Source organism: Aedes aegypti, chromosome 3 (assembly GCF_002204515.2).
Source record: "Aedes aegypti strain LVP_AGWG chromosome 3, AaegL5.0 Primary Assembly, whole genome shotgun sequence".
Classification (NCBI taxonomy): domain Eukaryota; kingdom Metazoa; phylum Arthropoda; class Insecta; order Diptera; family Culicidae; genus Aedes; species Aedes aegypti.
Window position 1 is genome coordinate 195,772,318 of NC_035109.1, and position 27,718 is coordinate 195,800,035.

Sequence of the window (27,718 nt, forward strand, 5' to 3'; positions counted from 1 at the left end):
GGGAGAGGATGGTGAGGACTGTAAAAAACGTGATGGCAGTATTGAATGACGGACGAAGATTAACGGACGAACTGCTTCTGACCACCCTAGCTGAAACTGAGGATATGGTCAACAGTCGCCCTCTAGTTTACGCGCCGCAAGGTTCTCCCCAGGAATCACTCTCACCTAACCATTTCCTTCGGGGAATTGCAGCCAACGAACCGCATGAAGTACTGCCTCCAACCAACCCTGCCATAGCTCTTCGTGATACATATCAACGTTCAGTAGAGTTGTCCAATAATCTGTGGGAACGTTGGCTGAAGGAGTATACACCAAGCTTAAATCATCGCAGAAAGTGGTTCACTGAATCTTCGCCGCTGAGAAAAGGTGACCTTGTCTACGTGGTCGATGGAAATCGACGTAAAGCATGGATTAGAGGAGTAGTAGAAGAACCAATAGTTTCGGGTGATGGAAGGATCCGCCAAGCGGTCATTAGAACCAATTATGGACTTGTGAGGCGAGCGACTGCTAATCTGGCGGTACTAGAGATCGAGGGAAGTAACGCTGCTCCGGATAGCAATTCCGGAACAGGATTACGAGCCGGGGATATGTTCGGAATATCGGGACAAGCCTGTACCGCCGAGTATACTGAACCCCCTGTTGAAGGTATGACGAATTGCGACCAACGATGAGAGAAACGTCTGTCAGCAGAATTACCAATACTAATATGATAAGAGATGATGAGAAGGAACAATTAAAAAGCCTGGATTATTGAAGAATCACGTTTTTCATAAGTGATGCGATTGAACTATTGAATTCTAAAGTATAATTCGTTTATTTTCATATATATTCGATATTCTTAGAGAGTGCTAATAGTTTTATATTTGATACCTATCCACACTGTTAAAAGTTATACGATTTAGTTATCTAAAAAACAAGATCCTGAAAAGCAGAGTAAGTTAACAATGCATATATTATTAACGTATAAACTGATCTAGCCAATCATTCAATCTTAAGGTCAATCAGACGACCGTTCCCTCCTGTACAAAGAATTAACCCTTTGGCTGCCTGAGAAAGAAGAAAAACTTGTTGTAAGTTTAAATGAATTCTTAATTTGGTAAAAATGACTAAAATAAATCTAATTATACAGTCATCCCTCCATGAGTCGATGTTCCATTACTCGATATCGACTCATGGAACCATACTAAAAACATAAAATCATGGTTACTATGATGGTCCCTTCAAACAGCTTTCCAAAGAATAGCTGTTCCATGACTCGATATTTCCATGAGTCGATGGTCCCTTCAATATCGACTCATGGAGGTTTGACTGTAGCTTCAAGCTGTCAACAACGAGACTGCTCTGAGGACTGTTTGTAGTTCTATCCGAACATGTAGCATTAGCTTTCAAAATAGCTTTTTTCAGCGGCCTGTCTATTATACATTTCGGACACCAAATATACATTTTGGACACCCTCATGTGAATATAATTTGGACAGGGGCTTAATCTCAATATCCATACAATGGTTTCTTAAAAAGACGATCGTATCATAAAATATTAAGAGTTTACATGTGATTTATGCATTTTTTCGCTTATTGGATGTGTATATTAGTGATAATCAATAATATCATTAAATGTAATCAAATATCATCAGATCCACGAAAAACGCCTGCAAGTATGCATGCATACGACTTTCCAGTGTGTTTCATCGGATGACCAAATTATATCAACTGAACAAAAACCATAATCTATTTTGGACATCACCTGATTTAAGCCTTATATACTCATGTTAAGATTTTAGATGAACTTAGCTAAAATTTTAGACATATTTTATTATGTTGCCACTTTTAAACTTTTTATGAACGCCAATTCTGAAGGCTTTTATTGCATTCAATGTATGTTCTTGAGATGCACATCCTCTTGCATTCGTAGGTTTCACAGATGTTCTGTTGATACAATTTACAATTTTGATATTATTGAAGCCAATTTCTGATTGTTATGAAAATGGTCGTCATTAATAAGTAGCTTAGTGTAATAATAATGCAATACATGATTTCCCGTCCATATATTCGCCACCATCTCATGGGAAATGAGCATAGAACGACTAGTCTGTCCAAATTATATGCATGTCCAAGTTATATACGTTGCCCTAGTGCTTCGTGAAGCCCAAGCAGGACGGTTCGGTTTTGCGTCGTCGGAGAGGTTTCTTCTCACGGTTTCGCGCGTGTTTTCGGTCGCCGGAGAACTTTTTTTTCCTGTTGTTGAGCGTCTTGCTGGGTAGGTGTTTGGGAAGGCCCAAGCAAGACGGTTTGTTTTCGGGACGCCAAGAAGTTTTGCTGTTCGCACTGTGTGAGATATTTGTGTTCAGTCAAGGATGGATTACCAACTGGTGAGTTCGTTTGATGCTTATGATAACACATTTTTTTTTTCTTGAATGCGTAACTTTTATGTAATATTAAAACAAACTTTGTATGGTTCGTCACTAGAAGTGTCGGCATTATGCTTTTTTTATACAATTACATACAGTGCTGTTCTGAATAATAGCAGCGCATGTCGATTTTCATACAAAATGCTCAACTTTGACATGCTGTAGTTTTGTTCCCTTTCAAGCAATCGAACTGAAATTTTCTCCATAGAACTACAAATATGATCAATTTGGTAACTACAAAATTTCAGTTTTTTCTAGGTGGAATTTTTCAAAAAAACAGCAGTTTTTCATTTTAGAATTTTTCTTCTAAAAATATCTTAAACTTTTTCGGTTTAGGTGTAGGTTTGATAAGTAGGAGGAGATTGTTCCAATGGTAAGTGATATACAATTTAAAACTATAATGTCAAGCCGAAATTCAAATTTTTAAAACTGCTATTTTTTCGAACAATTTCACCTAGTATCTCATTTTCCGGCAGGGGCTTAGAAAATTTTGAAATTTTGTGTTTACAAAATTGGGCATATTTGTAGTTCTGTGGAGAAAATTTCAACTCGATTGCTTGAAAGGGAACAAAACTACAGCATGTCAAAGTTGAGCATTTTGTATGAAAATCGACATGCGCTGCTATTATTCAGAACAGCACTGTACATATATTTTTCTATTTTTGACATTATTAAAAATATCTTTTGAAGTGTTCGACATTGTGAATATCGACGTATTTTTTAAAACTTCTACCATCTCGAGACAAAAAATGCACAGTAATACTCATATGCAATTTTCAAAGAAAATATGTATGGTTCGTCACTACAAGTGTCAGCATTATTCCTGTTTCATATAATTTAAATTATATACGTGTAATTTTCAGTTTTCGCCTTTAATAAAAACCTCTTTTGAATTGTTCGACATTATAGATGTTGACGAGTTTTTTAATCTTCTACCAAAAACTTCTTGAGACAAAAATACAAAACTAGCTTTAAATATAAGTTGTATATTTCCCCCTTGTCCATGGATTGCATCACCGACCAAAGGTGACTCCCAGATCTTTTCCTCCCTCACTAATAAACACCCTTCCCGTGGTGATTGTGGAGATGCAGAGGTATTCTCGGTCTCTAGAAGCAACAATCATTACACCCTAACATTCCTTCCCCATCCCAACTGACTGTAAGGACTTGGCCGGCGCCGTTATTGATCAACAATATTAGATCTGCTAAAATTGCACTTCGAGAGTAAGCGGAAACTCCCATCCCTTATTCATTTGGATCGTAGTGCAATTCTTACCAGTTCCGATCAATCACGGAGTAGCAACCATTGACAGGTTGCGGAAAAATCTGAAGACTATTCAAAATCGATGAAACAGTCATTCAAGTCATCGTGCAAAAGTTTGGGTTCACCCCTCAGTATGATGCAAATCGTGCAAAAGTTTGGGTTCACATGTGCGGCTCATGTCATTCAAATCATTTTTGTCAATATCTCTGCCATTTTTCAACCGATTTCAATAATTCATAGCTTTTTCAAACGCAAATAATAATGGGCTTTAGATTTCACAGATTTTTCGTGCTTTAAGTAAGTTCAGGTGAACCCAAACTTTTGCACGATGCCTCTGGAACCTATTTTGCCTCGTGGAACCTTAATAAAAGAATGTCCTTGCAGAAGGAAGTAAGGCAACTTATAATTTACACCCCCTCAAGTACTTACGGTATGATGGGACGCTTGGGATCGCTATGATGACTCGTATGGTTGATCTAGCACAGACTCGCTCAGTGGGGAAATGTTGACTATCAAAATATAGACCTTAACGAAAATGTCATCCAGTTTTCAGTAAAATTTATACACAGACAAACCGATGCCACACACATTAGTTCAATTTGGTTACCATTGATCTTAGTGTCGCGTCCGTTCATATGAAATTCCAATTTATTAGCTTATAAGGTTAATGTTTTTATTTTATTCATTTCCACTAAGCTTTGAACCACCGTTACGAAATTTAAAATAATTATTTTAGGTGCATATTATTCTTATTACATTTCTGTCGTAATATTTCAATGAGTCCACATGACATTGAGAACGAAGCTTTTTAAACGTGCGTTCTAAATAGCAGCTTAATGTTAATACGCGCGAGTAAGAGTATTTTCAAGCTAGAGGAATAGTTCCTGCTTATGTAGGACATAAAACCTTCAAAATATAGTCGGTAAGAAGAGTCGGGACGGTCGGACTATCTTCATTTATGGCTTTCAAAACTGAAACAATAGAGAATGCATTAAACTTGGATGGACAAAAATTTATTTGTCTTATACTTACTTTTTATGAGTATTTGTAGAGTTTGGTTGTCTGGTGCAGTGTCCAGGTTATACGGAATAACCGTGGTAAGATACTTTGGTTCTGTTCCATCTGGAAGTGAAAGTATAAAAACATAAATCATGAGACAATAAACATTATTGTTATCTACTACAAAAGACCCCTAAAATTAGCTCGTGCATAGTGGGAGATCCCCAGTACCGGACACCTAAGCCGCAGAATTCGTAATTCAAAAACTATTTCTTTTATACGGTATTAATGCCTATTTATGATAAATATTATCGTTTTTGTAGCGCACGAAAATAAATTTGAAAAGATAAATATGAATTTTGACATTGCATTTTGATGATGTATTTTAGTACCAAATTGATCAATGTTAAAAGGTGGCAACAAATACCGGACACGACCTGGAAATGCATCGATTCTGTAATTTAATGAGTTTGCAACATTCACGAGAGTAATTAGAGTTTTACTTAGTGTGCAAGTGGTTCATTAAAAAACCTCTTTCATATATGATGAAAAATAACACATTTTACGTGTTGTTATGAATTTTCAATCTTCTTATTTTTATTGTATCTTTGATACCATGTTCAATAAAATCCATAAAAAATGTATATATTTGAAGACATTGGTGCAAAAATTACAAAGATATCATGTAACAAATGAAGCTGTCCGAAACTGGGGGACAGGAGGTGCTAGACCAAAATTGTAGTTTGGCCATATTTACAAGGGAGGGTCACGATCACGCCCCCGGGGTTTTCAACCGGACTATTTTTGTTGGATTCTATACACTCAAAAAAATCGACACGTCGTTGCTACGTGGAAAATCACGTAGACCGTTTGAAATTCATTTTGCCTCGGCTTCACCTGGCCAAGGTGATGTTTACCATGCTATTATTAAACACCAAATGGTGACTCGGTAATGTTTACCGTGGTTAACCAATCAGAGTTACGTGAAATTCACATTGGCTCTTGAATTCATTTTGACAACCGCATTTCGCATTCATTCGATGTTGTGTTCAAGCGCGAAGAAGACGTCCACTGTTTTTTTTCTGAGAGCTTGAGGAGCTGCAGGACTCGACAACAATTTTAAAAACAATTTCAAGGTAAAAATAGTTTGGATTTGCAAAGTTTACATATTAATTAGTGTTTTATATCTGATGTTATTCCATACAGCGGCAAAGTTAACTGGACATGGGTACTTTTGAAGGCGAATTCAACATAACCCCAGAGATGAAGAGCAGTAATAAATGACAATTGCCGGCAAACAAATCAAAGCAGTGTCCTGATTTAACTACAACTTTAAGTTGCTTGATCTATATACCGTCAGTGCACAAGTACCCGTGAGCGAACTACTTGAACAGTGATTGCATAGAATAAATGTCTAAATAGCTCGCCAATTTAATCTTTTTATTACCAAATTGAAAGATGAGAAACAGTACCAGGGCAGTTGATATCAAAATATTTTAATAACTTCCATTGAAAAATCATCTCGGGCCTACTGAACCGCTTTGTAAAAAGTACGGGAGAATCCACGTAGCTCTTACGTGTATCGTTGGTGGAACGGACGAAACTCAGTAGTTCATGCGTTCATTCTGTGGTACCTACGATTCACGTAAGTGCTACGTGAAAAGTGCGATGGAAAAAAACCACGTATGTTTTCACGTAGCAATGACGTGTGGATTATTTTGAGTGTATGTCAAAATATGGAAAAAACCAAAACCTTTCGGGTGACGGGCCTGTGGTGTAGCCAGGAGGGGCTCTTAAAGATGCAAATTTTTGCATATCGAATATAATTGTAAAATTTTCTTATTCAACTAAAACTACAATTTTAATGCTGATAATAGTAGTTAAAGACAGAATTTATAATTACAGGGTCCGTTCGATTTAGGCAACAAGCTTGTGAATTTCGTGTTGCCAAAATCGAACCGTGTCAAAATCGAACGGTTTTTTTTGTTCACATTTTTTTTTTTTAATTTATACTCCTATGTTGCAAACGATTAAATTTTTGACCAATTGGGGGATGCCCATAAACAACTTGACCAAAAAGGGGGGAGGGGAAGGGTAGAAGTTTTCAAAACATTTTTTAATACATTTTTTTATTTGTATGCACCGTCGACATCGACCAAAGACCCAAACCCCCCTCCTCCTCCGCATCCATGGAAAATAATATGACTACGACGTTAATGGTGAACCCATCATAAACCACGTGGTTTATTTTGAGGGGGCGCGGAAGGATGTTCTGGGTTCAGACCAAAGACAATAATTCATACAAATTAAAAAAAACTACATTACAGGCAGAAGACCATAAGGAAGGGGGAGAGGGTTGAGATTTTTAACAATGAGACCACATGGTTTATAGACAGCGCTTTAAATACTAAAACATAAGGGGCTGTTCATAAACTACGTAGACACTTTGGGGAGGGGGTTGGCCGATGTCTACGGCCCATACAATGTTTTTTTTTGTATGGACAAAAGTGTACTAGGGGGGAGGTTTGAGATTTCCAAAAATAAATGGTCTGCGTTGTTAACGGACAGCCCCTAAGTCATTTAAAACAAAATAATACATACTTTTGATTTGAAAGAAAAAAAAACGGTGTTGCCAAAATCGAACGGTATGTTGCCAAAATCGAACCGTGCCAAAATCGAACGGTATGTTGCCAAAATCGAACCGTGCCAAAACTGAACCGTGCCAAAATCGAACGGACCCTGTATCTATATTAAAAATGTATATTTATTATACCAGAGGCGTAATCAGGGTGAAAACTCGTGAGTACAAATTTATAAAAATCTACATATTTTTGGTGTCAATTTCCGACCATTTGACGCTATTCCCACCTTTATCACGGAAAAAGTGAAAGGCCACATAATTTCTCCAGTTGTGTGGACAGGAAGGGCAAACATAAGGGTATTACTAACAATGTAGGAGATGAGGAAATACGATTTGTTCTGGCAAAAGAAGAAGAAACAATGATGACCTAGGTGTGTTTTTCAAAACTACACTTCTCAAAATATGGAAGATGCATAAGGGGCCATCCATAAATCATGTGGTGACATTTTGGCAGGAGGAGGGGGGGGTCTACCAAAAGACAACAGTTCATAAATATTTTATTTTTTTTAAGGACAATAGACCACAAGAGGACAAAATCGACAGTCCTTAAAAAGTTAAATTCAGCAAGAGATAGATTCTGGCTATCGGGTGTCGCGCAACCACCCGTTCTCCCGTTCATATAAATACTTATTCTGATTTCTGACAGATACACTACTGATAGCTAAAAACAACATCAATATTTGGCACAGGGACTATGTTCTTCGAGTTCAATTATTTCAACCCAATCAATTTACTTCCAAACGGTTTAAAAACCTAATATGTTTTGATGTTCTTCAAGTGCGATCATATTGCAAATCATCCGGAACCCTTCGATACGTTAATACTAGTTTATGATCAATATTTTCCAAATTGGCAGACAGCGATAAGTAAGATATATATTCAGTCAAATCTCGTTATAATGTACCCTCGATGTAATATAACTAGACCAGTGGTTCTCAACCTTTTCAGAGCCGCGACCCCCTTTGAAGCATTACAAACGTCTCAAGGACCCCTAAAGATGGATGTTCTTAAAATCAATGTTTATGGAAAGACCGAATCTCTCCAATGATTAACCCTTCCGATCGCCACGTGGTTGACCATCGCCAGAAGCACTAAGTTGCTGTGAACGAAAAGCGATGTATTCTGAACTGTGTTGAATAATTAACACAATGTGACTATTGAAGTGTTAGCTGATGTACTGTTTAGGCGCTCCTACATATAATGTCAGTAATACAGTGCAAATCTTAATGGAGAAATTATCAATGCAAAAATCCTGCTGTAATATTTTGGAGGAGTCCACTATGAATTGAGTCAGGAATCTACCTAGTACTTTTCCAATAATATGACAAGGAACTTCCATAAGGGATCTTGACAAAATTCAACAATTCATGCACGAAAAGTAGGATAAACCACTTGGGGGTTTTCGCCTACAAATTGTCTGAAACACAACAGTAAGCCACATTTATGTACGGTTCACATTAAAGTAAAGAACTTTAACACTTCCAGGATCCACTTTGACTGGGGAATTTTTTTTCGGTCGAATTGTCTGCAATAAGAAGCACTTAAACAAAATAAAATACTTTACATGGAAACACTCCCAATTCCGCTAATAAATCGTCAAACATATTCTGATTGGGCTTCGAACCCACGACTCCCAGTAAGCAGTAATACACATGACAACCCTAGTTGCTAGTTTTTAATATTCAAGATCACACCTGATTTGCATGGATGTGCGTTGAGTAACTATAGCTGACTTGCTATCCTTAATTGACAGGATTACATTGATAGTATTTCTCAGTATTTTCACAATTGAAAGGAATAAAATAAGTTTCAGTTTAAAAATACCTACTTCACAAAAATTTGCAACTCGGTAATATGTAATGTTCTCTTGAAACCAAGTTGGATTAAGAAGAGACGAACCAGCTCAGAGCTAAAAGTCTCTATAATAAAAATATAGCAAAATAAATCAAAAATTGAATTGAAGACTCATCAAATTTCTCACGTTACAATTCCAAAGGGACAATGATCAAACAAATCGTACCTATGTGATTTCTGAGCTATAAATTCTGGCTGTCGTAAGCGCAGAAGAGGAGACTTCCCGGACTGTGGACTGATTAACATATTATTTTATTCTTTATTTGCAGGATATAAAAGTGGCGACGAGGATCATGGAAACGTGTGTTGGCGATTATCGTTTTTCTTTGAGGTGGCGAGTTTGCCAATTTTATTTATTTGAGTATAGTGAAATCGCCAATTTGAGTTGAACTAAATTGTTTTTTAGAGCTGACGAAATTGTCGTACATTGTGAACATAGTTGTTCTTTTGTGAAGCGAGATATTATATCGAGATGAACGAAATTGTTCTTTAGTGTTGACGAAGTTGTCATATGTAATGTTGAGCAATATGAATCCAATGTTTGTTTGTCATGAAATAAGTACTATGAACATACAATTGTGAAATTTTTTAGGTATATTTCCGATTCTTCGTTGTATGAGTTGTTATACCGTGAAGGTGGCATTCTAAAGGGGAAAGGACTGTCATGTCTACCTATCTCCTTATGACTCTGGTACCTTTTACTTGATCGTACCTACGTGATTTCTGAGCTATAAATACTGGCTGCCGTAAGCGCAGAAGAGGAGACTTCCCGGACTGTGGACTGATTAACATATTATTTTATTCTTTATTTGCAGGATATTAAAGTCATAACTTCATGCATTTTAGGGTGGTGAACGACTGATCAGCTGAGATGCACCATTTTTGTTTGACCGTCGAGTCTCCTTCTTTTGATTGCTTATGATCCATTCAAGTTCACCACCCTATCTGACTTTGTTATGCTAGAATTGCAGCGTCTATGGCGAAAATGCACCCATGTCGTGTTCAAAGGATGTGGAATAAATTTCCCAACAAAATGTTTTTTTTTGTGGTAGGGTAAGTGTTCCCTTAGTTGTGGGTGTTCCTATAGTTGCGGTAATGTCGTTTTCACTGATTTTATTACATTAGCCACAGAACCGACACTGCCAATCGACGTATTGGCTTGTTGATACACGGAATACTTAAAAAGAACATTCAAATTGCTTTAAAACTGATGAAATATCACTAAAATTGCTAAAACTTTTCTTGCTTGCACCAATAGTTGCGGTAAAGTGTTCCTATAGTGGAGGATCCCATAAGAAAACCACGGATACCGCAACTATAGGAACACAAATTAAAAATAACTAAAGGAACAGTGTACCAATAGTGGAGGTATTATTTTTCACTGACATGCCGTGGATTACTACGATGAAATCATTTTTTTCATTAAGTCAATGGTCGTTACTTCCCGTTACAACATTAACATGTGCATTAAGTGCGCTACTTGAATTAAGGCGATTATATGAAGTTCAATCGTGCTTAGTACCTCCACTATTGGTGCATCTACCCTACCGTAAAACGGGGTATCTTTGATAATGCGGGTAACTTTGATAGTGCGTAACCTACCACATACTAAACGAAATATCATAATTTCTGCTAATCGGTTAAGCAAAACGAATGCAAAACCGAAGAATATTATTATGTCACTTCATGTAAGAGCTGTTTTCATTTGAATCGAGACCATTTGAGGCTTTTTATACGAATATCAAAAATTTACACAATTTTATCATTTTCGAAACGCTTACAAACAATCTGTTCTACGATCACTATTTGATGTAGTTTTGAATAGTTGGTCACTTATCTTTGATAGCCTAGTTATCATAGATTTTGAAAACGGTCTCAAATCTCTTAGCGAAAAGCATTTTCACAAACTGGGACCATTTTTGTAATCTTAGTCAGAAATTTCCATATAACGTTAAACGCCTAGAGGTATGCAATGCCCTACAAATGTTCGTAATTCATTAAATTTTGTTCGATTCAGACTTCATTATCAAAGTTATCCCAAAACAGAAAACCAACTTTCGATTATATGAAAAATTATATACCAATTCAAAATATTTTTTTTGGCAATCTATCAACTGCAATCGATAGGTAGGATGCCAGTACTTGTATTAAAAATATAATTTATAATTCTTTGAAACAGCATGCAGTTATATTGAAGTCTTCTTCGAAAAAACTATCAAAGTTACCCCGTTTTACGGTAATGACTTTTTACTCGACGCTAAGGCAAGCGAACGGATTTGGTAAGTTTGTTCCTGCTAATTCTTTGGACTCTGCTCATCATGGGGTTTTGGAAATTTATCTTCTCGTTTCAGAAAGCGTGGAGTGGCGCTTAAACCTAAGCCAAAAGCTCATTAGCTATGACACATGGTGTAAATTAACATGGAGTAACATTAACTTTCATGTCTACGCCCCTTCCATCGATTTAACCTTGGGTCTTTTTCGACCCGTTTCAAAATTCAAATCAATGTAACTTTTGATTGAAATAACCTGCGGAAACAAAAGTTTTGAATGACCCCTAAGGGAGCATCCATAAAAAAAAGTTACAAATTGTGACTTAGGGTCGTTTTCGACCCGAAAATTCAAACAGCTCGCAAAAATCAGTGTGTTGACCGAATTTAGTTCTGTTGGGCTTAAATGAAAGGCACACATGTCTAGTTTCAGAAACCCTCCCGGAGATCTGGATTTGGTCACTGTGGTCACCGGGAACCTGCTACATACGAAAAAAGTCCCTTTAGAGACCCTTACTTTGACGACCTGTAGTTTCGTAACTAAACAAGTAATCTGAACCGTCCTCATATTGTTGAACAGGTATTCACGTGGACTGTGAATAGAGATTCTCAAATCACTTAGTTATTCATACCCGGTTCCAGAAACCCGGCACATCCGAAAAGTAAGCTTCCATCGCAGTTCTGTATATGTAATTCACATCGGCACTATTCGGTTGATGGATATTTTGGCATAATTTTTTTCTGTAATAAGGGGCCAATTACCGGCGCACATTCCCTGAAAAATTCGATCCAGTATGGTCCCTGCGGAACTGGTTCCTGGAGTCCCGGGAGGTGGTCAATCTGGACAATTCGATGAAATTACTCAGATTTGAACCCCAAAACCAAATGAATTGTGTCCAATTCTTTATGATTTTTTATGTTTGGATGTATTTTGCCAAAATAATGAATGGATGGTTATTCTGGTCCTTTTGGAGCACCGGAATGGCCACCGGGAAACCCGTAATATGGGACCACACAATTTTAGCACCAAAAGTAGGCATGCGACGGTTCAATCTTCATGATTTTGCTTCCCTGTGACTCTGCTAGTTCAATTATTGATGAATGACCACTTTGGTTCTTCTGCCCCACCAAAATAACCCAGGAATGGCCACCGGAAATACCCGTTTTTGTGCCAAAACTAGACATGCGACGGCTCAATTTTCATGATTTTAAATACCTGTGACTTTGCTAGTTCAATTATTGATGAATGACCACGTTGGTTCTTCTGTCTCACCGAAATAACCCAGGAATGGCCACCGGAGATGCCCGTATTGTGGGACATTTCAGTTTTTGTGCCAAAATTAGACATGCGACGGCTCAATTTTCATGATTTTAAATACCTGTGACTTTGCTAGTTCAATTATTGATGAATGACCACTTTGGTTCTTCTGTCCCACCGAAATAACCCAGGAATGGCCACCGGAGATGCCCGTATTGTGGGACATTTCAGTTTTTGTACCAAAACTAGGCATGCGACGGCTCAGTCTTCATGATTTTGAATACCTGTGACTCTGCTAGTACAATTATTAATGAATGACCACTCTGGCTCATTGTTACCATGAAATAACCCAGGAGTGACCACCGGAGATATCCGTATTGTGGGACATTTCAGTTTTTGTACCAAAACTAGGCATGCGACGGCTCATTCTTCATGATTCTGGGTACCTGTGACTCTTTTGGTTCTCCTGGCCTACCGAAATAACCCAGGAATGGCCACCGAAAATACCCGTATTGTGAAGACATTTCAGTTTTTGTACCAAAATTAGGCATGCGACGGCTCAGTCTTCATGATTTTGAATACCTGTGACTCTGCTAGTACAATTATTAATGAATGACCACTCTGGCTCATTGTTACCACGAAATAACCCAGGAGTGACCACCGGAGATATCCGTATTGTGGGACATTTCAGTTTTTGTACCAAAACTAGGCATGCGACGGCTCAGTCTTCATGATTTTGAATACCTGTGACTCTGCTAGTACAATTATTAATGAATGACCACTCTGGCTCATTGTTACCACGAAATAACCCAGGAATAACCACCGGAGATACCCGTATTGTGGGACATTTCAGTTTTTGTACCAAAACTAGGCATGCGACGGCCCCATCTTCATGATTTTGAATACCTGTGACTTTGGTAGTTCAATCATTTATAAATGACCACTTTGGTTCTTCTGGCCCACCGAAATAACCCAGGAATGGCCACCGGAAATACCCGTATTGTGGGACATTTCAGTTTTTGTACCAAAATTAGGCAAGCGACAACTCATTTCAGTTTTTGTACCAAAACTAGGCATGCGACGGCTCATTTTTCATGATTCTGGATACCTGTGACTCTTTTAGTTCAATTTTAGATGAATTACCACTCTGGCTCATTGTTAGGTCATTGGCACAGTAAGCTCTCAGTTAATAACTGTGGAAGTGCTCATAAGAACACTTAGCTGAGAAGCAGGCTCTATCCCAGTGGGGACGTAATGCCAGAAAGAAGAAGAAGAAGACCACCGGAGATACTCAAATAGTGGGACATTTCAGTTTTTGTACCAAAACTAGGCATGCGACGGCTCAATCTTTATGGTTTTGAATACCTGTGACTTTGGTTGTTCAATTATTGATAAATGACCACTTTGGTTCTTCTGGCCCACCGAAATAACCCAGGAATGGCCACCGGAAATACTCGTATTGTGGGACATTTCAGTTTTTGTACCAAAAATAGGCATGCGACGGCTCAATCTTCATGATTTTGAATACCTGTGACACTTCTAGTTCAATTTTAGATGAATGACCACTTTGGTTCTTCTGGCCCACCGAAATAACCCAGGAATGACCACCGGAGATGGCCGTATTGTGGGACATTTCAGTTTTTGTACCAACACTAGGCATGCGACGCCTCAATCTTCATGATTTTGGGTACCTGTGACTCTGCTAGTTCAATTTTAGATGAATGACCACTTTGGTTCTTCTGGCCCACCAAAATTACCCAGGAATGGCCACCGGAAATACATAGTCGAGATACGTTCCCGACGAAAAGTTTTCCGAACTGCAGTGGGAATCGAACCCACACTCCTTGACTCGATGCGGCTAAATGCTTGGTAACACTAACCGCACGGCCACAAAGCCCACTAAATTTTCAATATGCAATTACGTGATATATGAATCATCCCCAATATTCTTACATCTGACTTACCAGAGTTACAGAGATTTCACATAGTAAACTTTGAACGGCTAGCTCTAAAATATTATTTCCCCGATCGAGCTGAAATTTTGCACAGTTGTTATGACCTAAATTCAATCCAAAAAGTGGACTGGAGCGAAAATCAAAATTTTCCATATAACCGTGTCTTTGGCTAGTGTAGGGTGGTTAAAAAAACGTTTTTGCTCCACACCGCTCATTTGATTCTAGATCAAATTCTAGGTGTCCTCCCAAAATGTGAGCCCATTTGCATGAAAACTGAGACTGCACAAGCCCTTCAAAGTTAGCATAGAAATTACTATAAAACAAGCAATTCATTCAATCTGTTAGAACTATGCTGATACTGTCAGATACATTCATCAGTTACAACTTTGCCGAAGCCCGTTTTCACATTGGGCTTGAACAGCATGGTTACTTAAACGAGTCTAACAATACCCAGATCGACTCGTTTTAATACATGCTCGATACTCACTGCTTGTAACCGCCACTGGCTTATTTTGCGACTTTCCCTTCTTCCTTTCGACATGGAACTGACGACGACGATTTTGTACTGCTAACAACAAGGAAATGAATGTGTTCTTCAGCTCTTTTTCGTATTCCAGTTCGTCACGTAGCGCTAACTCCGATATGAGAGTCTCCGAGAATTCTCTGATTAATACTTCCATCTCCATGTAGAGTTCGTTCAATTGAGTAATACTTAGAGAGCGTAACTCTGTGGAAAGATCAGACAATTTATCAATGTGTATGATGCTCCAGCAATGGTGTACTTACTTTCTTCGTAGAGGGGAGATCCAAGAACTTCTTTGGCTTTTTCCATGATTTCGTTACCAACAATGCCGTCTTCGGAGGCGCTTTCGTCCATAATATCGTCAATTTCCTTGATGACCTCTTCCGCTGTCTTTATCGGATCATTGTCAGTGTGAAGGCCGCCCAGAATCAATGCGTGCATATCCAAATCGTTAGCAACGGCCTCATCTTCGGAGCTAAGATCTTGAATGTCATTGTAGTTGGTTCGGTCGGAAGATGATGCTAGTTTCAGTGCCGGTACATGCATTTGTCTCGCGTACGTTTTTGACCAATCGATTGGTAAAATGTTTCCGAAATTGCCCGTAATGGTCCACCACATCCTACAATTATGATGAGAACAACAAAATTTTAGAAAATGTATTATATTGCGGAATCATACTAGACACATAATTGTGGAGTTAGCCTAGAATCATGAATAAACTTTTGATAGATTGACGACAACTCAAGCTGGAAACCTTTCGATTAGAATATTCACTATTTTGCGCAGTGTATGAAGCTTTTGATTTGTTTGCTTTGCGGACGACATGGATATTATTCGGAGAAAATTTGAAACGGTGGCAGATTTGTTCGCCCGCCTAAAACGCGAAGCAACAAAAATCGGGCTAATGGTGAATGCGTCGAAAACAAAGTACATGCTGGTTGGCGGAACTAAGCGCGACAGGGCCCGCCTAGGAAGCAGTGTTACGATAGACGGGTGGTGGATGAGTTCGTCTACCTCGGATCCTTGTTGACGACTGACAACAATGTTAGTCGGGAAATACGAAGGCGCATCATCAGTGGAAGTCGTGCCTACTATGGGCTCCAGAAAAAACTGCGGTCAAGAAAGATTCATCCCCGCATCCAACGGTCATAAGACCGGTAGTTCTCTATGGGCATGAGACGTGGACTATGCTCGAGGAGGACTTGCAAGCTCTTGGGGTTTTCGAACGCCGAGTGCTAAGAACGATCTTCGGCGGCGTGCAGGAGAACGGCGTGTGGCGGCGAAGGATGAACCACGAGCTCGCTCAACTCTACGGTGAACCCAGTATCGTGAAGGTAGTCAAAGCTGGAAGGATACGCTGGGCAGGACATGTTGCAAGAATTCCGGACAACAACCCTGTAAAGATGGTGTTCGCTACGAATCCGGTCGGAACAAGAAGGCGTGGGGCGCAGCGAGCTAGGTGGATTGACCAGGTGCACCAGGACCTGGAGAGCGTGGGTCACAGTCGAGGATGGAGAGAAGCGGCCATGAACCGAGTGAATTTGCGAAATATTGTTGGCGAGGCTTTATCAAGATAATTGATGTAAAGCCAAATAAGTAAGTAAGTAATGAAGCTTTTGATTATTTTTTATGCCTTTTTGATGCCTGCACTAGGGTGCAACCTCAGTACGTCATCGGACATCGGACAACCTTGAGGTGCTCCCTAGATAATTCTAACGCTTTTCTGCTCTTTCTCTGTGTCGAATAGTTTTTGAGAAGCTTACATCACTAATTTATGTGGCAGTGTAGTGTGTGGGCTATCTCTCCCAAAGATCCAAATTGGTTGTTAGACAGGCCTGCTCCACTTTCCGTATAAGTACTAACCTGTTGGGGATTAATCTCTCCAACAACTTGCCCGTCGTATCAGGCAGATGGATAGGTAATTTGGTAAATTCCCGAGTTAACTAAATGTTTTATAGTCAAACAACGCATCATTTAGAGTAGTGTTTGATCCTTCGACCTTGACGCTTGCTCCTGTGGGGGCGGGCGATGAGGGCAGGACCAAACAAGTGGCGCGTCGTTCGCGTAGTGAAAAGAAAAAGTGCCGCGATTCGCTTAGTTGTGTTTGATCCTCCGACGTTGACGCCTGCTCCTGCGGGGGCGGGCGATGAGGGCAGGATCAAATATGTCGCGCGTCGTTCGCGGAGTGAAAAGAAAAAGTGCCGCGATTCGCTTAGTTGTGTTTGATCCTCCGACCTTGACGCTTGCTCTTGCGGGGGCGAGCGATGAGGGCAGGATCAGGACCTTGACGCTTGCTCTTGCGGAAGCGGACGATGAGAGCAGGATCAAACATGTCGCGCGTCGTTCGCAAGTGGAAAAGTGCCGCGATTCGATTAGTGGCGTTTGATCCTCCGACTTTGACACTTGCTCCTGTGAGGGCAGGCGATGAGGGCAGGATCAAACATGTCGCGCATCGTTCGCGTAGTGAAATGAAAAAGCGCCGCTGTTCGTTAGCAGTGTTTGATCTGTTGATCGCGTCGCTTCCTCTCGCGAGGCGAGTGACGAACACTTGTTAGGCGTACATGCGAGTATCGAATAATATCGCGAATCCGGTTTGGCGTGATTATATCATGAATCGCATCACCAAATATTGGTGACTTCCAGATCTGTACCTTATCTCACTAACACAATGTACTTTCCATGCCAACTGTGGAGACGCAGAGGTGTTCACGGTCTATAGTAACAACAGTTGTCTAACTAACATTCCTTCCCTTCCCCCGATGACCGTAAGGACGTGCTCGGCGCCGCTATAGACTTTTAAATTTTGAGCTCTCGATTTATGCACATTGAGAATGGTAAGCTAATCCCAAGCCCCATTCATTAAATCTCTGTGCAACTTGAATTGATCTGGTCAATCACGGAGAAGCAACTACGGATTGTACGGTCATCTATGCTTATGCTTATAGTAAAACAACGTATCCTTTAATTTCACTATGCTATTTCATTCTACCCCTGCCGTTTCAACTTGCCCTGGTATACGTTAGCTGATATGTGTATCGGCGTGATCCTCATGGTAGTGATCACTTGCCCATACTAACCTCCATCAGAAACAATTGTGATAGGTCAGAACAGTCAATTCAGGTTCCTTTTGACCTCACTAGAAATATCAATTGCAGAAATTTGCATCAGCGATGACATCAACGATAGCCTATATTACTCAGTTTCTTCTCAGCTTTCTGATGGTGACCTCAGAGTTCTAAACAAACGGTGCGCTAATGATGAAAAAAAAAAGATTTTTCCAACAAAACTCAAGATGGTGGCCAAATTCAAAATGGCCGCCAAATTAGTCACAGATGAAATCTTTATCCTTCCTCTATACAATGACACTAAGTTTGCAATGTGTTTCAAGGGAAATATAAGACATATCATGTAAAGAAACACCTAAAATTTATCAGTGCGCATCGTACCTTCGTGCTGCGCGTACAAGAATTCTCTCTGCTCTTGGAAGTTTTCTTAAAAACTACCTAAAGCAGTACTTTTCAGCGCTAAAATTAAAAACGGTACTTTTCAGTGCTACTAAAACAGTACTTTTCAGTACTATTTTTTCTACTATTGATCCCTTTACGATCCTTGTTTGGACCCGTGCCTTCGATTTTTCGTTGGACCGTCTTGGCAAAAAACCTCTCGAAGGTCACGTCTTTCTCGTTTATTAACTAAACATGGTATCAACAACTAACAAAAGGAAGGGTGAATCTCTGAATTCACTACTTCCTTCCAAAAAAGTGGGTTTTAAAACTGTCACTTCACGTGGCAAGAATGGAAGAAAGGACGCTTCCCCGGAATGCGAAGTTTCTTCCAAGGGTGGAATCAATAATTGTATCGAAATGAGCAATCAGTTCGATTTCTAGACAAATTTTCCGAACACCAAATCGAAGCAGCCTCTAGCCCAGGCTCTTTGATTCAAGTGAGGAAGCAAAGAGTGCCGCCTATCGTGGTCAGTTGTTCCGAATTTGGGGGATTTAGGCAGGAGATCTTGAACTCCATTAGGGGAATCAAGGTTTCCTTCCAAATCGCAAAGAAAGGAGACTGTCGCGTTTTGCCGGAAACTCTTAAAGATCGTGAACTTCTTCTCAGACATCTTGAAGAGAAGAAGCACATTTTTTTTACTTATGACGACAAAACTGAACGTTTGTTCAAAGTTGTCTTGAAAGGTCTCTCAAGTGACTATAAGTCTCCTGAAGAGATCAAAAATGGAATAAATGATTTACTTGGATTTTCCCCAGTCCAAGTAATCATTATGAAAAAAAAGAACCCAATCTGGCATTGTTCGGAAAGGGCTTTCTCAAGAATATTATTTAGTTCACTTTAACAAAAAAGAACTAAATAATATTAAAGCTTCAGAAAAAGCAAAACTTATGTTGGATGTCCGTGTGACATGGGAACATTTCCAGAAACCTGGAGGAAATTACCAGAACCCCATCCAGTGCCGTCGGTGCCAAAAGTGGGGTCATGGTACAAAAAATTGTCGCATGGATGCTAAATGCATGATTTGCGGAGGTTCTTCTCACGCTAAGGACGTCTGTCCTGTGAAAGAAGATACCAGAAAGTTTGAATGCGCCAATTGCAAGGGCCCTCATAAAGCTAACTTTTGGGAATGCCCTTCACGCAAGAGAGTCGTTGAGGCTCGTGCCAGGCAGATGAAGGATAATATCCGTTACGATAACGGTCGTTTCCGGAATTCGCCTGGTAGAGTATCGAACAATGCTCATTTTTCAGTTAACGATCGTTTGATTAGGAATCATACCCATCAGGAAGATCATAATCATGCTCATTCACAAACAAATTTTAATCCGTCGGGTAGCCGTTCGAATCTTTCACGGAAAATCCTTTACCGATATCGTAGCAGGTAATTTGAACTCCTCCCCTATTCGTTCCATAAGTACCCATTCTACTTGTTTCAAATCAAATGGAAAAAACCCTACCGCCACAGGTAATTCCTACTCCGCTTCTTCGTCTACCGAAAATTCCAAATCATCAGATGTACCCACTTCAAGTGATATGTCTGCCTCTGATTTTAATTTTCTAACTGAACAATTGAATCTAATGATTGATGCAATGTTCAAAGCCACCACTATGACTGAAGCAGTCCAAGAAGGTGTAAAATTTACAAATCAAATTGTTATTGGATTACGTTTTTCTAATGGATCCAAATAATAACTTAAATATTTTAAATTGCAATGCTCGTTCTCTGAATGGTAAAGAGGACGAGCTGTTTAATTTTCTTACAGCTAATAACGTGCATATAGCAGTTATTACCGAAACTTATTTAAAACCTGGATCCAAACTAAAAAAAGATCCTAACTATTTTGTTTATCGTAATGATCGACTTGATGGGGCATGTGGGGGAGTTGCAATCATCATTCATAGGCGTATAAAACATCAACTGTTTTCGTCATTTGAAACTAAAGTTTTTGAAACTTTAGGTGTTTCTGTTGAAACACAGCTTGGTAAATATACTTTCATAGCTGCCTATTTGCCTTTTCAATGCTCTGGGCAGCAAGTTAATTTGCTCCAAACTGACTTGCGAAAATTGACTCGCAATAAGTCAAAAATTTTTGTCATTGGTGAATTATATGGCAGAATTTGCAGAAAGAAATCAAGAAACGTTTTGCAGATTTAAGAAACAAAAATTTTGAAAATAAAATTTCTCAATTGGACCCTGGCTCTAAGCCCTTTTGGAAATTATCTAAAATCTTGAAAAAACCTCTGAAGCCAATACCGGCATTGAAAGAGGAAAACAAATTATTACTAACTAATTGCGAAAAAGCGCAAAAACTTGCTATGCAGTTTGAAAGTGCGCACAATTTTAATTTAGGACTTACTAGTCCAATTGAAAATCAAGTTACTCAGGACTTCGAAAATATTCTAAATCAAGAGAACGTTTTCGAAAATGCCTGGGAGACTGATTTGGAAGAAGTGAGAACTATTATTAAAAAAAACAAAAATATGAAAGCTCCTGGAGATGATGGAATTTTCTACATCCTCATCAAGAAACTTCCAGAAAGTAGCTTATCATTTTTGGTTGATATATTCAACAAATGTTTTCAATTAGCATATTTTCCTGACAAATGGAAAAATGCTAAGGTTGTTCCAATTTTAAAACCAGACAAAAATCCAGCAGAAGCTTCTAGCTATCATCCAATCAGTTTGCTTTCCTCCATCAGTAAACTTTTTGAAAAGGTTATTTTGAACAGAATGATGGCCCACATCAACGAAAATTCAATTTTTGCCCATGAACAGTTCGGATTCCGCCATGGACATTCGACCACTCATCAACTCTTACGTGTAACAAATTTGATCCGTTCCAACAAATCTGAAGGCTATTCTACTGGTCTTGCTCTTCTAGACATAGAAAAAGCATTCGACAGTGTTTGGCATGAAGGTTTGATCGTAAAATTCAAAAACTTTAGTTTTCCAACATACATTGTTAGAATAATTCAAAGTTATCTGTCAAATCGTACACTTCAGGTTAATTATCAGAACTCCAGATCTGAAAGACTTCCTGTAAGAGCTGGTGTTCCTCAAGGCAGCATTTTGGGACCAATATTATACAATATTTTCACATCTGACTTACCTGAGTTACCTCAGGGATGTCAAAAATCTTTGTTTGCGGATGACACAGGCCTCTCCGCCAAAGGACGAAGCCTGCGTGTCATCTGTAGTCGATTGCAAAAAAGTTTGGATATTTTTTCTTCATACTTGCAAAAATGGAAGATTTCTCCTAATGCTTCCAAAACTCAACTAATAATATTCCCACATAAACCAAAAGCTCTTTATTTGAAACCTTCAAGTAGACATGTTGTCACGCTGAGAGGGGTTCTAATAAATTGGTCAGATGAAGTTAAGTATCTAGGGCTCATGCTAGATAAGAATTTTACTTTCAAAAATCACATTGAGGGCATTCAAGCCAAATGTAATAAATATGTAAAATGTCTCTATCCCCTTATTAATAGAAAATCAAAACTTTGTCTTAAGAACAAGCTTTTGATATTCAAACAAATTTTCAGGCCAACCATGTTGTATGCTGTACCAATATGGACTAGCTGTTGTAATACCAGGAAGGAAACTCTGCAGAGAATTCAAAATAAAATTTTGAAAATGATTCTGAAGCTTCCTCCCTGGTATAGTACCGATGAGTTACATAGAATATCCAATGTTGAAACATTGGAACAAATGTCAAATAAAATAATCAATAATTTCAGGCAAAAATCGTTACAATCTTCTATTGCCACGATTAATGCGTTATATGTTTTAGTTAGGTTAAGTATATTCAAAACGTTTTTTTTCTTTTATAAGCGGGTGAAATCAACTCACCTGTAAAAAATCTGAACTGCTACGACAAATGAAATGTAATATGTTGTTAACAAAATGTTAATAAAATCTTAGATTTGTTTTAGCAAATTAGGATGATAGTGTTGTCTAATAACACAGAACACCTAGATATAAGAAATAATGAATGTAATGTTTGAAATGATACTAATAAAGAAATTAAAAAAAAAACAACTAACTCCATAAATGAGCCACTAAACAACTTTGCCGAAGGCGCCATTTTTCTAAGTAGTCAGGCTCCTGGGATATTCGCAAAACCAAGTGTGTTGTACAAAGTACAACGCGCGAATACCGAAAGGTTAAAAGAATTCGTAGGTGTTTAATGATATCCTATTTTAGAATGATTGTGATGGAAATCGTGGATTCTGATAAGATCTCCGCAATGTCTCTGATGAGAACCCTAAAAGATTTTGTTGATAATCGTAAAACGATTATGATGGGAATCTAGCAAGGAATATGAGGAAAATCCTGAAAGGATTCTGACGTGTCTAAAGGAATTCTGGAAGAATTTTGATGGGAACCCTGAAAAGATGCTGATGAAAATTCTAGAAGAATTCTGATGAAAGTTCAGGAAGGATTCTGATGAATCCTCCAAAACTGCCGCATCGTGCTAAGGTGTGTGGGTTCGATTCCCGCTGCAGGCTGGAAAACTTTTCGTGAGGAATGTTCTCCGACTGTACCACTGGGCGTTGCATGCTAGTCCGTTGTCTAGTGTGGTGCTTCCTTCAAAGGGCAAAATGCCCACTGGAAGCATTAACGTGTAAGTGTCTTTTTAAAACTGGTTTCCGTTAGCTACACGAAAAATAAAAAATGCTTCAGAAAAAAATTGAATGTTTTTCGAAGTAGGTACAGTCAAATTTTGTTCGTTACACTAAAGCTGTAGCCCCATAGTGAAACACTTTTACTAATCGGGTTGAGTTTCGAGTTTTCACATTATCTATTAAAAAGGAAGTTCCGGCCTACCAACATTGACAAACTGCTGTTTATGTCCGAAAGTGACGTGCGCTTTTGTTTTAGATGGGCTATAGCCCACCTAACGGGAGCTTACTTAAAATGTAGTGCAATTCAACATAGTGAACACAATTCAGCTAAGGTACCGCGGGGCAAGTGGGTAAATGGGGTAAGTGAAAACAATTGATATATTTTACTGAATATGTGAATTAACGTTTTAAACTCATGCGTAAACCTTTGAGGCCATTGAGAACATTACGATAGGTAAGAGATTTCTGAGATTTTTCAGCCATTATTGCATAAAAGAGCGAAAAATTGTTAACCTGTCAACTGTTATTCCGTAACAATTTGGCGGCGTACAATCTTATTTTAATATTTTCAACGGAAAAAAGTTGCGGAAAATAATTTCCTGTACCACTGCTTAGTTGTCCTCTGTGACAGTTTCAAACTGCAATAAAAAAATTTTAGAATTAATTCTACGTAGACCTAAAAATGACTAAATTTAAACACCGTCAATTTTCTTATCAGGTGGGGCAAGTGAAAAGTTTATCATTAGAGATTGAATTTGTGTTTTCTCTTTAAGTAGCCATGAGTGAACATGGTTCGCAATTATCATAGAAAAACATAACGTGCTGATAATTCAAGAAACACTATACTCAAGCGTTAAAAGCTATTAGAAATCATGGAACTTCTCTAGAAAATGTTGCCAAACATTACAATATTAATATGTCTACTTCGGGCAGCCAATTAAAAGTAAGACGTTTTGAAAAATTGCAATATTAGAGAATGTAGGGATTATGAGAGGTTAGAAGCAGAGTATAGTTAAAACAAAAAAAAAATGTTCGTGAGCCAACGAACTGTTTAACTAGTACTGAAAATGAAATCAATTCAGATCATAGTAGGCATAGGTTTACGAAAGGAAAAGAGGAATCAGTTTGTTGATGTGTTTTGGGAAGAATAAACGTGGTTTTAAAATGATGAAGAAAGTGTTAATTATTTAGTCTAACTTCATTGAAATTCTAAGGGAAGCGTAATCGAAAAAGTGTGTAAATTCAGCTCTTAAAAGGTCTAGTCACTACAGAGAACACACGGAAATCTCGTGGAATGTCTATGTAAAGCAAGTTCAAAATATAAAAATGTGGTATATGTCTATCGACATAAAAAAGATTATAAATACGTTATTCTTCTTTCTTCTTTTTCTGGCGTTACGTCCCCACTGGGACAGAGCCTGCTTCTCAGCTTAGTGTTCTTATGATCACTTCCACAGTTATTAACTGAGAGCATACTATGCCAATGACCATTTTTGCATGCGTATATCGTGTGGCAGGTACGAAGATACTCTATGCCCTGGGAAGTCGAGAAAATTTTCAACCCGAAAAGATCCTCGACCGGTGGGATTCGAACCCACGACCCTCAGCTTGGTCTTGCTGAATAGCTGCGCGTTTACCGCTACGGCTATCTGGGCCCCATAAAAATATACGTTATTGAAGGATTCCGTTTGGTTTCTCCCGAAGAGTTATCCGACGTCATATCCGACTTTCTCAAAAACAAATAACGAGCGGTGGAAATTCTACAGAGCAGAAATGCAATTGCTGTCCTATAATGTAAGAACTAACATTGGGAATGGTGCAATTATAATGTTGTCGAATCATTTCAACTAACATAACTGAACAGAAGAAAATTCATAACATAATAACAAAAAATAATAACATTTTCTTTGTTTACATGTTACTCATGTTATTGTTCATTGAGAAGCCTCACACTTAATTCAGAATGCCGAATCTCGGCTAATTTTAACCGAGATCCGCACAGCCGAGTAGTCGGCAAATAAATTTCCTGGGATCTCAGCAAATAAAAGCCGAGTATCAGTAAATCGTGCTTCCTTGCTAAGCAACCGGACAATTTGTTAGCTGAGTCTCGGTTAAAATCGGGAAACCGAGATTTGCACAGCCGAGCTCGTGAAAAAAATCTAAGTGTGGCTTAACAAATGTTACAGCTAATAGAAATCGTGAATATAACTGTTTGTTTTTGAATTTATTGTTCAAAACAGTAAACTTTTCACTTGCCCCACTTTTGGGGCAAGTGAAAAGTAAGGAGACATTTTTCAAAAACTTTTTCTGTATTTTTGCTTCAATTTTTCATAAAAATCAATTTCAGCAGTCTGCTTATATTTGGTGGGAGTCAAGCTAAAAAATATACACGACCTCATTTGTTTCAATTTAAAGTCTCTAGAATTTGAAGAATCTCAACTATGCGAATTCCATTACCCACTTGCCCCACGGTACCTTATATCGCAAAATCTTAAATTTTGATTATTGTCAAAAAATCGGTAACCAGAAAATGTTTCGAGTAAACAGAACAAGGGGTATGCATGTCTCCATTAATTCGGCCGCACCCGGCCGCCACAGATGTTTAAAGCTGTTTCGTATGCTGTTTCACTCAAGAAAAGTAAAGAAATTCCTTGACTGAAAGGGTCAAGAAATTTCCTACAGAGAGCCCCCTTTGAAGTGACATTTCTTCTCAACTGCGTACTGCGATCAGAAAAATGTGATTTTCTTGACCATTTCTTGGAAGAAATTTTCCACGCATCGAGATAGGCGATTCCTTAAAAGTAAAAATTGGTAAAATCAAAAACCAAAATTCATAAATTCACGAATAAAAATAAATCATTGGCCAAAACGTGCTTAGGTCGATTTTAAATAACGAAAATTGATATTTTAATCGGAAGTAGTGCGCTGTATAAGGCATCTGATGTGATATACAACCCATTATTTAGACATTATGTTTAGGTAACGACTATTATAGTCGTTACCTAAACATAATGTCTAAATAAGGGATATTAAATACTGAATTTAAAAGATATTCTGGCTAAACAAAATAATAATTATCTTTAACTTATTATTATGTATAAGTCAGTATTATGTCTGAAATATACAAAGTACGCAAAAAACCGCTCATTTCGCTGCTCTATTACACGCACATTTTATGTTAGTTCTGCATTGGGACAAATTCCCGCGATATACTGACGTGACATGAGGTACCTAACTCAAGCTCATTATCATATTTTTTTCTTCTGTAAACATCTCTGCAACAGAGCTCCTACATACATATATGGTCAACACTGTAATCCGAAAGTCGTATCGACATAAGCTCCGTAGTAGCAAATATACACTACACTGCATCGATTTTTCCCCGCAAACCCTATAGTTAGTTTGTACTACTGATAGCATGATCGAAGAATGAATGGAACGGATGTATAATTTTCTTGGCCTACTAATGTTTGCGGATCGAAATGTGCACGTCACATATGTATGCATGCAACATCACTTATATTTTATGTATGAGTCACCGATGACCGAGAGAGAGATAGAGAGATGAAAATGTGTTTTAATCAAATGTTATCGATCATTTACTTACTGGCACTCGCTCATGATTTCGTCCTGAGACCGGACCTGCACTGGGGCCAGTTCCTCTACGGATTGTTCGTAATTTCCAAAACATTTTGTGATTTTTTCATCAAATGTGTTGACTAGATCTTCCAGGCTGCCCGTAAAGCCTTCCGCAAAATTGTCGACGTTATCCTTCATAATATTGATTTTGTTGTTCATATCCACATTGGTAAGGGTGATGTTATTCCCATTAGAACTTTTCACAGCGGATTTCAGTGTGTTATAATTCACTTCATTCACTTCACGCTCGCTGATTTCTGCCTTCGTCATCATGGAATCTTGAATATTATTCAAGTTTACAACATTATTGATGGCAGATTTCTTTGTGATGTTAGAATTAGATGTATGATATTCCACTGGACCCCACTCATCAGTTTCCTCGCATTGGGCAAGTGGGGCCTCAAACTTGAGCTCTGCCATCTTATTCGCCAGGTCCCGCATTACTATGTAATGCCCTTAAAATTAAAACAGCCGAACTTTCTCTAACGTTTAGCGCACTTATAATCACTTTACAACTATTTTTTATTCTCTGAAACACAATTTTTCCGTGGAACTAAAATTTTTTGAACAAAATATGTGCGCTCGATATACTTTTCAAAAGCAAATTGGGTAGCACAGACATCGACTGATCTGCGCAAACTCTGTTGTTTTGGTATAATTTTCACCGTCAAAACGAAAGAGAAAGAGGGACGGAGCAAATTTGTACAATCTTTTTTGTAGGGGATAGTAAAAGAATTGGGCACAATATTTATGCGGAAGGCGGCAAAATGTGCAAAATCTAT

The 27,718-nt window shown here is 38.5% G+C and overlaps 1 protein-coding gene across 1 annotated transcript; it reads right to left on the reverse strand.

The window, feature by feature from the left end:
* Positions 1-4,312: 4,312 nt before the first annotated feature.
* LOC5569012 (fasciculation and elongation protein zeta-2) lies at positions 4,313-27,612 on the reverse strand. The gene is made up of 5 exons (XM_021849792.1): positions 26,905-27,612; positions 15,432-15,787; positions 15,133-15,372; positions 4,704-4,793; positions 4,313-4,642 (listed from the first exon to the last, which is right to left on the reverse strand). The coding sequence occupies exons 1-5, from the start codon at positions 27,375-27,377 to the stop codon at positions 4,560-4,562; spliced, it is 1,242 nt and encodes a 413-aa protein (XP_021705484.1). The 5' UTR covers positions 27,378-27,612; the 3' UTR covers positions 4,313-4,559.
* Positions 27,613-27,718: the final 106 nt, after the last annotated feature.